The sequence below is a fragment of the Hyperolius riggenbachi genome, chromosome 10 (genome assembly GCF_040937935.1).
Source record: "Hyperolius riggenbachi isolate aHypRig1 chromosome 10, aHypRig1.pri, whole genome shotgun sequence".
In the NCBI taxonomy this organism is placed as follows: domain Eukaryota; kingdom Metazoa; phylum Chordata; class Amphibia; order Anura; family Hyperoliidae; genus Hyperolius; species Hyperolius riggenbachi.
Window position 1 is genome coordinate 262,903,193 of NC_090655.1, and position 13,558 is coordinate 262,916,750.

Sequence of the window (13,558 nt, forward strand, 5' to 3'; positions counted from 1 at the left end):
CCCTTACCTATCTAGTTTGCAGTATTTTTCTCTGGCAGGTTTCGTAGATATTTGACCAATAAAATATAAATCTTAATTTCTCTGTTTTTGTTTTATTTCCATCTTGTGAGGAAAAAAACTGACATCACTTCCTCCCTGTCTTGTGTCTTTCATGGACTTTGTTTCTGTTCCCTCCCTCCTTGCATGATTGATGCCCCTCCCAGAGTAGGAGGTGATGACATGTTGCCGAGGGAACAGAGAGAGTCACTCCTGAGCATGTCAGGTGAGAGTTACCAGCACACAGGAGGCGGTGTAAGCAGCAGATACATGCACAGTAAGGACATTGTCCGCTGCTTGTGCAGCTATTAGTGCTAGTGGGGGGGGGGGCTAAGTTGGGGACCCCGAGCTGCTATTATACCAAACTGCAGACTGCTAGATCGGTTTATACGTGATAACTCTGGAGCAAGCCATCTATAGGGGCACAAATAGGGATGTATTTATTTAGGGGGAAAAAAGTTATTTTATTGTTTTACTTTATTTTAATTGAACAGTTTCAACCCTCTGCAAAAGCTCAGCCAATGATACGCACACACAAAAACTAAAACAAAAAGAGGTTCATATATTTTTTTTTTAATTGTAAAACAAAAATACAGAAACACAGAAATGTACTTTCCTTCACTCAGTCTGGATAAATGGGAGCGTCTAATATTCCCACATCTGCAGCTTTAAGTAGGTAAATAACAATGTCATATAGAACTTTCCTGGAGTCTCACATTCTTATTCTAAATGTAGAGGGGTTATATTCTGACTCTGAATTGTACAAAGCAGCCACCTCAGTGTGATATAAAATCTGGCTCATTCAGCTTCCAACAAAAGCAAATAATTCACTTTTCAGCCCTTTCTGGTTATCAGGCAGTTTGTTCAGCCAGATATGTGTTTTATGCTTTAATTTACTCTTCAGTAGAGCCATGGCTGCATGTGACTGCAAAACCTGCTTCATTTTCATAGATATTAACTCTTGTTTATCAACCCTTCCAATGGAAAATATAAAAAGTGAAGACAGGCAAGTTTTAACTAGGCTTAGTACTACATGTGTATATATTTATCTCACCATGTCACCTCATTTCAGGGACATTAATGCTTTACAAACAAATACACTGAGTGACATGAAAGCGTCTTCGGGATGCTGTGTAATTATGCTTCCTTGTGCACAAAAAAAATAGACAAAGTGTATCAGAACACTTTTGGCCAAGACATTTCCCACACTCAACACAAGTGTCTGAAGTGCGGTGACACTTGCATTTCCCACTCAGCACACGATAATAGGGCTTTTCATAAGGTGAGATCTCTCATGTCTGACAAGGTCTGATTTCTGTATAAAACCTTTCCCACACTCAGCACATGAATGAGGCTTCTCACCAGTGTGAGATTTCTTATGAGTGCCAAGATGTGATTTCTGTGCAAAACATTTCCCACACTCAGCACATGAATGAGGCTTCTCACCAGTGTGAGATTTCTTATGACTGCCAAGATGTGATTTCTGTGCAAAACATTTCCCACACTCAGCACATGAATAGGGCTTCTCACCAGTGTGAGCTATCTCATGATTAACAAGGCCCGATTTAAAACTAAAAGATTTCCCACACTGAGCACATGGATAGGGCTTCTCACCAGTGTGTAATCTCTCATGTATGACAAGGTTTGCTTTACGCCTAAAATATTTCCCACACTCAGCACATGAATATGGCTTTTCACCAGTGTGAGATCTCTCATGTATGACAAGGTTTGCTTTACGCCTAAAATATTTCCCACACTCCGCACATGAATATGGCTTTTCACCAGTGTGAGATCTCTCATGTATGACAAGGTTTGATCTACTCCCATAACATTTCCCACACTTTGCACATGAATAGGGCTTCTCACCAGTATGAGATCTCTCATGTCTGACAAGAGGTGATTTTTGGGAAAAACATTTCCCACACTCAGTACATGAATAGGGCTTCTCACCAGTGTGTAATCTCTCATGCGTGACAAGGATTGATTTACATCTAAAACATTTCCCACACTCATCACATGAAAAGGGCTTCTCACCAGTGTGAGATCTCGTATGTATGACAAGGTTTGATTTTCGACTAAAACATTTCCCACACTCAGCACATGGATAAGGCTTCTCATCAGTGTGGGATCTCTCATGTCTGACAAGCTCCGATTTACAAGAAAAACATTTTCCACACTCAGCACATGAATAGGGCTTCTCACCAGTGTGTAATCTCTCATGTATGACAAGGTTTTCTTTACGCCTGAAATATTTCCCACACGTAGTGCATGAATATGGCTTTTCACCAGTGTGAGATCTCTCATGTATGACAAGGTTTGATCTACTCCCATAACATTTCCCACACTTTGCACATGAATAGGGCTTCTCACCAGTATGAGATCTCTCATGCGTGACAAGGATTGATTTACGTCTAAAACATTTCCCACACTCATCACATGAATAGGGCTTCTCACCAGTGTGAGATCTCTCATGCGTGACAAGGATTGATTTACGTCTAAAACATTTCCCACACTCATCACATGAAAAGGGCTTCTCACCAGTGTGAGATCTCCTATGTATGACAAGGTTTGATTTTCGCCTAAAACATTTCCCACACTCAGCACATGGATAAGGCTTCTCATCAGTGTGGGATCTCTCATGTCTGACAAGCTCTGATTTACAAGAAAAACATTTCCCACACTCAGCACATGAATAGGGCTTCTCACCAGTGTGAGATCTCTCATGCGTGACAAGGATTGATTTACGTCTAAAACATTTCCCACACTCATCACATGAAAAGGGCTTCTCACCAGTGTGAGATCTCGTATGTATGACAAGGTTTGATTTTCGCCTAAAACATTTCCCACACTCAGCACATGGATAAGGCTTCTCATCAGTGTGGGATCTCTCATGTCTGACAAGCTCTGATTTACAAGAATAACATTTCCCACATGTGGAACAGGAATGAGGCCCTCCAGCAGGGGGAGAGCTGTGCTGGGTATGAGGCCCCTCAGGGTTAGACAGGTGAGAGGAGTCTGGGGGAATATTTGGGGTCACCAGGATATCTGCAGCAAACTCTTTTCCAATCACATCATCATCATCCGTTGTACAATCTGTGGATTCAGAGAGACGACTCTTTGAGAGGCTCCTGATGGCGGGACTCCGCCCTGCAAATAGAAAAACATCATCACTTCCTGTTAGAGAACTCTGAGAAGAGGAAAAAAAACATTTCCTGACCATTGTTACATAGTTACATAGTTATTTTGGTTGAAAAAAGACATACGTCCATCGAGTTCAACCAGTATAAAGTACAACACCAGCCTGCTCCCTCACATATCCCTGTTGATCCAGAGGAAGGCGAAAAAACCCTTACAAGGCATGGTCCAATTAGCCCCTAAAGGGAAAAATTCCTTCCCGACTCCAGATGGCAATCAGATAAAATCCCTGGATCAACATCATTAGGCATTACCTAGTAATTGTAGCCATGGATGTCTTTCAATGCAAGGAAAGCATCTAAGCCCCCTTTAAATGCAGGTATAGAGTTTGCCATAACGACTTCCTGTGGCAATGCATACAACATCTTAATCACTCTAACTGTAAAGAACCCTTTCCTAAATAAATGGCTAAAACGTTTTTCCTCCATGCGCAGATCATGTCCTCTAGTCCTTTGAGAAGGCCTAGGGACAAAAAGCTCATCCGCCAAGCTATTATATTGCCCTCTGATGTATTTATACATGTTAATTAGATCCCCTCTAAGGCGTCTTTTCTCTAGACTAAATAAACCCAGTTTATCTAACCTTTCTTGATAAGTGAGACCTTCCATCCCACATATCAATTTTGTTGCTCGTCTCTGCACCTGCTCTAAAACTGCAATATCTTTTTTGTAATGTGGTGCCCAGAACTGAATTCCATATTCCAGATGTGGCCTTACTAGAGAGTTAAACAGGGGCAATATTATGCTAGCATCTCGAGTTTTTATTTCCCTTTTAATGCATCCCAACATTTTGTTAGCTTTAGCTGCAGCTGCTTGGCATTGAGTATGATTATTTAACTTGTTGTTGATGAGTACTCTTAAGTCCTTCTCCAAGTTTGATGTCCCCAACTGTATCCCATTTATTTTGTATGGTGCTAGACCATTAGTACGTCCAAAATGCATGACTTTACATTTGTCAACATTGAATTTCATCTGCCATGTATGTGCCCATATAGCCATCCTATCCAGATCCTGTTGCAATATGTCACTATCTTCCTGAGAGTTGATGATTCTGCACAATTTTGTATCATCTGCAAAAATAGCAACATTGCTCACTACTGCATCTACTAGGTCATTAATAAATTGTAATTATCTGCATACAATTTAAAATACATTTGCATACAAAGAGTTATTTGCGTCTCAGTGACCCTCCCTACAGTAAAAGCATTGGCCATACATGGAAAGCAGTACAATGTAGAGCTTGATGAGACAATGGAAGCAATGTGTTACTCCTGTGACAACAGAACTATATGTATGAAAACAAGAGAGTTCTGCATGATGTCGGGTTTAACCGTTTATTTCTGGACATATCCAATTACAGCATCTCAAAGCACAAGGCTGTCATGTTTCAGACCTGCTGGTCCTTAATCATAGCTCAGCAGCCTGCTTTGAGATGCAGTAATCGGATATGTCCAGAAACACCAGTTAAACGCGGCATCGTGTGGACCTCTCTTATTGTTTTCATGCTACCACCGGGATTGGCTACCCCTGGTCCAGCACTGCCCCTTTATTGTGGAGTGGTTGCCACGTTTCCAAGACCTACATGTGCTCATAGCATGTGTGTTATGCTAGTAGAGCAATGTGGTGTCACTTACCGGTAGTTCCCCGACTCACCAGCAGATGGAACTGTGAGGAGATTCTGGACGGTCCCCTGATCAATGTGCTGCATTGCTGCAGTGGACTTGCTAGCAGCACATTGCTAGACCATTCTGGTACTCTTGTAGCGTTGTGACTCTGGCCATTTTCCTATGCTCTCTGATCCTTGCTCTTGTACTATGAGCTCCCAGCATTGATTGACCCTTGCTATTCTGTCTATTCTTTGTCTACTGATGTATTCTGACACCCTGGTTTAATTATTGCCTGTCTGATTTCTCTCTTGTATGCCTATTAGGTTTATCTACTCCTGTATAGATCGGTGTTCCTGTGTGTTGCAGTTTGTTCCTATATTGTGTGACTGATGATCATGTACATTTTCTATTGTAAGTATCTGTATAGTTAGTCAGTTAGAGGGGTTCTGGTAATTGTGGTTCACCATGTGTCACTGATTGTATAACTGCATGTGTATTGTAGTTGTATATTAGAATTGCTGCACCTTTGTAAATTAACACATTTTCACTTTCAAATCCAGCTTGTGCAGACTTCAGTATTTTCTTATGCCTGGTACACCCCATGCAATTTCCCATCAGATAGATGGGTCCATACATAATTTCCAACAGATCCAATCGGATTTACAATCGTTTTTCTGATCACTTTTATGCAAATCAATCAGAAAAAAAATGATCGGAAATCAGATCGAACCTGTTTGAAATGATCTATTTGACCCATCAATCTGACGAGAAATTGCATGGTGTGTAGCAGGCTTTACAAGTGACCTCTTGTTCCTGCTTTGTCTTGATAAGGATCTGCAGCAGGCATTACAGTAGGCATGTGTAGAAATCTGTCTCCACTCTGGTCCCCAGGACTTCCTCTAGGTCTTAATCAAACCCTTGAAAAGCTAGTGGGAGCGGTGGCCTGGAGGATTCGCATTGATATGGGGGGGGGCACTACCACCACCAACATGGAAGCTGCTGGGGCGGGAGGGGGGGGGGAGCCCACTACCATCATGGAAGCTGTGACTAATCTGTGTACAGTAATGTACAGTGACCATTATCAGCTTATTACAGGCCAGTAACACTAATCACCCCTACTGTGGCAAATCTGTGTACAGTAATCATTATCAGCTTATTACAGGCCAGTAACACTAAGTCACCCCTACGGTGACCAATCTGTGTACAGTAATGTACAGTGACCTTTATCAGCTTATTACAGGCCGGTAACACTATGTCACCCGTACTGTGACCAATCTGTGTACAGTAATGTACAGTGACCATTACCAGCTTATTACAGGCCAGTAACACTATGTCACCCGTACTGTGACCAATCTGTGTACAGTAATGTACAGTGACCAATATCAGCTTATTACTGTCAGTAACACTATGTCACCCCTACTGTGACCAATCTGTGTACAGTAATGTACAGTGACCATTATCATCTTATTACAGGCCAGTACCACTAAGTCACCCCTACTGTGACCAATCTGTGCACAGTAATGTACAGTGACCATTATCAGCTTATTACAAGCCGGTAACACTAAGTCACCCCTACTGTGACCAATCTGTGTACAGTAATGTACAGTGACCATTACCAGCTTATTACAGGCCAGTAACACTAAGTCACCCCTACTGTGACCAATCTGTGCACAGTAATGTACAGTGACCATTATCAGCTTATTACAGGCCGGTAACACTAAGTCACCCCTACTGTGACCAATCTGTGTACAGTAATGTACAGTGACCATTACCAGCTTATTACAGGCCAGTAACACTAAGTCACCCCTACTGTAACCAATCTGTGTATAGTAATGTACAGTGACCATTATCAGCTTGTTACAGGCCGGTAACACTAAGTCACCCCTACTGTGACCAGTCTGTGTACAGTAATGTACAGTGACCATTATCAGCTTATTACTGTCAGTAACACTATGTCACCCCTACTGTGACCAATCTGTGTACAGTAATGTACAGTGACCATTATCAGCTTATTACTGTCAGTAACACTAAGTCACCCGTACTGTGACCAATCTGTGTACAGTAATGCACAGTGACCATTATCATCTTATTACAGGCCGGTAACACTAAGTCACCCCTACTGTGACCAATCTGTGTACAGTAATGTACAGTGACCATTATCAGCTTATTACAGGCCCGTAACACTAAGTCACCCTACTGTGCCCAATCTGTGTACAGTAATGTACAGTGACCATTATCATCTTATTACAGGCCGGTAACACTAAGTCACCCCTACTGTGACCAATCTGTGTACAGTAATGTACAGTGACCATTATCATCTTATTACAGGCCGGTAACACTAAGTCACCCCTACTGTGACCAATCTGTGTACAGTAATGTACAGTGACCATTATCATCTTATTACAGGCCGGTAACACTAAGTCACCCCTACTGTGACCAATCTGTGTACAGTAATGTACAGTGACCATTATCATCTTATTACAGGCCGGTAACACTAAGTCACCCCTACTGTGACCAATCTGTGTACAGTAATGTACAGTGACCATTATCAGCTTATTACAGGCCGGTAACACTAAGTCACCCCTACTGTGACCAATCTGTGTACAGTAATGTACAGTGACCATTATCATCTTATTACAGGCCGGTAACACTAAGTCACCCCTTACTGTGACCAATCTGTGTACAGTAATGTACAGTGACCATTATCATCTTATTACAGGCTGGTAACACTAAGTCACCCCTACTGTGACCAATCTGTGTACAGTAATGTACAGTGACCATTACCAGCTTATTACAGGCCGGTAACACTAAGTCACCCCTACTGTGACCAATCTGTGTACAGTAATGTACAGTGACCATTATCATCTTATTACAGGCCGGTAACACTAAGTCACCCCTACTGTGACCAATCTGTGTACAGTAATGTACAGTGACCATTATCATCTTATTACAGGCCGGTAACACTAAGTCACCCCTACTGTGACCAATCTGTGTACAGTAATGTACAGTGACCATTATCAGCTTATTACAGGCCGGTAACACTAAGTCACCCCTACTGTGACCAATCTGTGTACAGTAATGTACAGTGACCATTATCATCTTATTACAGGCCGGTAACACTAAGTCACCCCTACTGTGACCAATCTGTGTACAGTAATGTACAGTGACCATTATCATCTTATTACAGGCCGGTAACACTAAGTCACCCCTACTGTGACCAATCTGTGTACAGTAATGTACAGTGACCATTATCAGCTTATTACAGGCCCGTAACACTAAGTCACCCTACTGTGCCCAATCTGTGTACAGTAATGTACAGTGACCATTATCATCTTATTACAGGCCGGTAACACTAAGTCACCCCTACTGTGACCAATCTGTGTACAGTAATGTACAGTGACCATTATCATCTTATTACAGGCCGGTAACACTAAGTCACCCCTACTGTGACCAATCTGTGTACAGTAATGTACAGTGACCATTATCATCTTATTACAGGCCGGTAACACTAAGTCACCCCTACTGTGACCAATCTGTGTACAGTAATGTACAGTGACCATTATCATCTTATTACAGGCCGGTAACACTAAGTCACCCCTACTGTGACCAATCTGTGTACAGTAATGTACAGTGACCATTATCAGCTTATTACAGGCCGGTAACACTAAGTCACCCCTACTGTGACCAATCTGTGTACAGTAATGTACAGTGACCATTATCATCTTATTACAGGCCGGTAACACTAAGTCACCCCTACTGTGACCAATCTGTGTACAGTAATGTACAGTGACCATTACCAGCTTATTACAGGCCGGTAACACTAAGTCACCCCTACTGTGACCAATCTGTGTACAGTAATGTACAGTGACCATTATCATCTTATTACAGGCCGGTAACACTAAGTCACCCCTACTGTGACCAATCTGTGTACAGTAATGTACAGTGACCATTATCATCTTATTACAGGCCGGTAACACTAAGTCACCCCTACTGTGACCAATCTGTGTACAGTAATGTACAGTGACCATTATCAGCTTATTACAGGCCGGTAACACTAAGTCACCCCTACTGTGACCAATCTGTGTACAGTAATGTACAGTGACCATTATCATCTTATTACAGGCCGGTAACACTAAGTCACCCCTACTGTGACCAATCTGTGTACAGTAATGTACAGTGACCATTACCAGCTTATTACAGGCCGGTAACACTAAGTCACCCCTACTGTGACCAATCTGTGTACAGTAATGTACAGTGACCATTATCATCTTATTACAGGCCGGTAACACTAAGTCACCCCTACTGTGACCAATCTGTGTACAGTAATGTACAGTGACCATTATCATCTTATTACAGGCCGGTAACACTAAGTCACCCCTACTGTGACCAATCTGTGTACAGTAATGTACAGTGACCATTATCAGCTTATTACAGGCCGGTAACACTAAGTCACCCCTACTGTGACCAATCTGTGTACAGTAATGTACAGTGACCATTATCATCTTATTACAGGCCGGTAACACTAAGTCACCCCTACTGTGACCAATCTGTGTACAGTAATGTACAGCGACCATTATTTGCTTATTACAGGCTGGTAACACTAAGTCACCCCTACTGTGACCAATCTGTGTACAGTAATGTACAGTGACCATTATCAGCTTATTACAGGCCGGTAACACTAAGTCACCCCTACTGTGACCAATCTGTGTACAGTAATGTACAGTGACCATTATCAGCTTATTACAGGCCCGTAACACTAAGTCACCCTACTGTGCCCAATCTGTGTACAGTAATGTAGTGCGACCATTATCAGCTTATTACAGGCTGGTAACACTAAGTCACCCCTACTGTGACCAATCTGTGTACAGTAATGTACAGTGACCATTATCAGCTTATTACAGGCCGGTAACACTAAGTCACCCCTACTGTGCCCAATCTGTGTACAGTAATGTAGTGCGACCATTATCAGCTTATTACAGGCTGGTAACACTAAGTCACCCCTACTGTGACCAATCTGTGTACAGTAATGTACAGTGACCATTATCAGCTTATTACAGGCCGGTAACACTAAGTCACCCCTACTGTGACCAATCTGTGTACAGTAATGTACAGTGACCATTATCAGCTTATTACAGGCCGGTAACACTAAGTCACCCCTACTGTGACCAATCTATGTACAGTAATGTACAGTGACCATTATCAGCTTATTACAGGCCCGTAACACTAAGTCACCCCTACTGTGACCAATCTGTGTACAGTAATGTACAGCGACCATTATTTGCTTATTACAGGCCGGTAACACTAAGTCACCCCTACTGTGACCAATCTGTGTACAGTAATGTACAGCGACCATTATTTGCTTATTACAGGCCGGTAACACTAAGTCACCCCTACTGTGACCAATCTGTGTACAGTAATGTACAGTGACCATTATCAGCTTATTACAGGCCAGTAACACTAAGTCACCCCTACTGTGACCAATCTGTGTACAGTAATGTACAGTGACCATTATCATCTTATTACAGGCCGGTAACACTAAGTCACCCCTACTGTGACCAATCTGTGTACAGTAATGTACAGTGACCATTATCAGCTTATTACAGGCTGGTAACACTAAGTCACCCCTACTGTGACCAATCTGTGTACAGTAATGTACAGTGACCATTATCAGCTTATTACAGGTCAGTAACACTAAGTCACCCCTACTGTGACCAGTCTGTGTACAGTAATGTACAGTGACCATTATCAGCTTATTACAGGCCAGTAACACTCTGTCACCCCTACTGTCACCAGTCTGTGTACAGTAATGTACAGTGACCATTATCAGCTTATTACAGGTCAGTAACACTAAGTCACCCCTACTGTGACCAATCTGTGTACAGAAATGTACAGTGACCATTATCAGCTTATTACAGGCCGGTAACACTAATCACCCCTACTGTGCCCAATCTGTGTACAGTAATGTAGTGCGACCATTATCAGCTTATTACAGGCTGGTAACACTAAGTCACCCCTACTGTGACCAATCTGTGTACAGTAATGTACAGTGACCATTATCAGCTTATTACAGGCCGGTAACACTAAGTCACCCCTACTGTGACCAATCTGTGTACAGTAATGTACAGTGACCATTATCAGCTTATTACAGGCCGGTAACACTAAGTCACCCCTACTGTGACCAATCTATGTACAGTAATGTACAGTGACCATTATCAGCTTATTACAGGCCCGTAACACTAAGTCACCCCTACTGTGACCAATCTGTGTACAGTAATGTACAGCGACCATTATTTGCTTATTACAGGCCGGTAACACTAAGTCACCCCTACTGTGACCAATCTGTGTACAGTAATGTACAGCGACCATTATTTGCTTATTACAGGCCGGTAACACTAAGTCACCCCTACTGTGACCAATCTGTGTACAGTAATGTACAGTGACCATTATCAGCTTATTACAGGCCAGTAACACTAAGTCACCCCTACTGTGACCAATCTGTGTACAGTAATGTACAGTGACCATTATCATCTTATTACAGGCCGGTAACACTAAGTCACCCCTACTGTGACCAATCTGTGTACAGTAATGTACAGTGACCATTATCAGCTTATTACAGGCTGGTAACACTAAGTCACCCCTACTGTGACTAATCTGTGTACAGTAATGTACAGTGACCATTATCAGCTTATTACAGGTCAGTAACACTAAGTCACCCCTACTGTGACCAGTCTGTGTACAGTAATGTACAGTGACCATTATCAGCTTATTACAGGCCAGTAACACTCTGTCACCCCTACTGTCACCAGTCTGTGTACAGTAATGTACAGTGACCATTATCAGCTTATTACAGGTCAGTAACACTAAGTCACCCCTACTGTGACCAATCTGTGTACAGTAATGTACAGTGACCATTACCAGCTTATTACAGGTCAGTAACACTAAGTCACCCCTACTGTGACCAATCTGTGTATAGTAATGTACAGTGACCATTATCACCTTATTACAGGCTGGTAACACTAAGTCACCCCTTACTGTGACCAATCTGTGTATAGTAATGTACAGCGACCATTATTTGCTTATTACAGGCCGGTAACACTAGACTGCACGTTGGAGTTTAACTCACTAGCTGATGACTCTGCGTTTTCCCGGGTATGTATATGGTTTTTGTTGGCTCCTCCTACTTTTTCTAACCTTGATACACAGTTCCTGAATGACCTAGTTTGAGAGCTTTGGGTCCTTGGCATCAATAATTTGTATTTTCACTGTGAAATTAAAGAAATCTGATTGGCTGTTTGTGGCTCCACCCCTTGTCTGAATTTGAACCCCAGTCACCCAATGACGAACTGTCCCATGTTAGAGGCCTCTGCCAGTAGCAGTGCAAGAAAGGCAGACATTTATATATTCCTTTTGAAAATAAATAGTTGAATTTGAATGGGCTTTTTTAAGGCTTCACCCACTTTTCTGTGCAAAGATTTAGAACCCTGCCATTAACAGTGTAAGAATGGCTGCAGTTTACATTTTCTCAGTGAAATCTGTTTTTGGCTCCACCCACTTTTTGTAACCTGACACACAGTCACTCAATGGCCAAGTGTGTGAGCTTTCAGGTTCCTGGCATCAAAAATGCGTGAATAGAAGCATTAGCTTCTATTCACAACAGTATTCCAACTTAGAAATCTGTTATTTTGTGGCTCCGCCCCCTTTAGTGAATTTGAACCCCAGTCACCCAATGGCCGACTGTACCAGGTTTGAGGCCTCTGCCATTTACAGTGTAAGTGGCTGCAGTTTACATTTTCCCATTGAAAATTATCTGCAGAAATTTGATTGGCTGTTTTATGCTCCACCCACTTTCCCTGAATTTTTCACTTCAGTCACCAAGTGACCAACTGTGCCAAGTGTGGGGACTCTGGCTTGATTACTGTGAGAATGGCAGCCTTTTCCATTTTTTCCATCGACATGAATGGGTGAAATCTGATTGACTGTTTGTGGTCCCACCCACATGCACAGGGGGGAAGCGAAACCCCCAGAACATATCACCCCAGGTAGTAAGGGATCTGTATACAAAGTTTCGTTCAAATCAGTCAAGGCATTACAACAATACGTAATTAAATTTCTCTTCTCCATCCCCACCTTTCCATCGCCTCTCAGGTCGTCCCCTAACCTTCCCTCCCAGCCGCTCCCTTGTCTCATCCACCCCTCACGTCTTTTGCTCCTTCCACCATTGATGAAGTCAGCCTGCTGCTAGCGGCTTCCCACCCCACCTCCTCCCCCCTTGACCCTGTACCCGCAAACACCCTTCGCCCCCACTTCTCTGACCTGGCCCCAGTCTTCACCTCCTTGATCAACCTTCTCTTTCCACAAGCACCTTCCCCAAAACCGTGAAACAGGCCACTGTACTTCCCCTGCTGAAAAAAATAATCTCGGTGCCTGTATGAGCGGCTAAGGGGAGAAGAGCTCCGGCTGAACCCTCTCACAGTGGCACACTTACCAGCTTAACGCAGCCATCTGAGACCCTCAACCCGCTACCGCTACAAGCTAGAACTCCCGAGGTACCCACAGAGAGCGCATGGATAAATTCCTGAAGGGGGCAGGGAGCAAAACGCCACAGTGAGCGGCGGCCAGGAGATCCAAGATGGCGGGCGGCACCACAGAAAAGATCAGCAAGCAGCGCTCAAAGAAGGGAGAGGAGGCAAAGTCCATTGCGAGCACACCTGACTGCGACTC

The 13,558-nt window shown here is 43.0% G+C and overlaps 1 protein-coding gene and 1 pseudogene across 1 annotated transcript in view; one reads left to right on the forward strand and one right to left on the reverse strand.

Moving 5' to 3' along the window:
* LOC137537150 (zinc finger protein 208-like) overlaps nt 1-13,558 on the forward strand; it is a 486,444-nt pseudogene that overhangs the window by 219,054 nt on the left and 253,832 nt on the right.
* Nucleotides 589-13,558, reverse strand: part of LOC137535848 (uncharacterized) — a 147,150-nt gene continuing 134,180 nt past the window's right edge. The window contains exon 23 of the mRNA XM_068257732.1: nt 589-3,183. Within this exon, the coding sequence (XP_068113833.1) occupies nt 1,289-3,183 (1,895 nt within the window). The 3' untranslated portion in view covers nt 589-1,288. The remainder of the gene's footprint in view (nt 3,184-13,558) is intronic.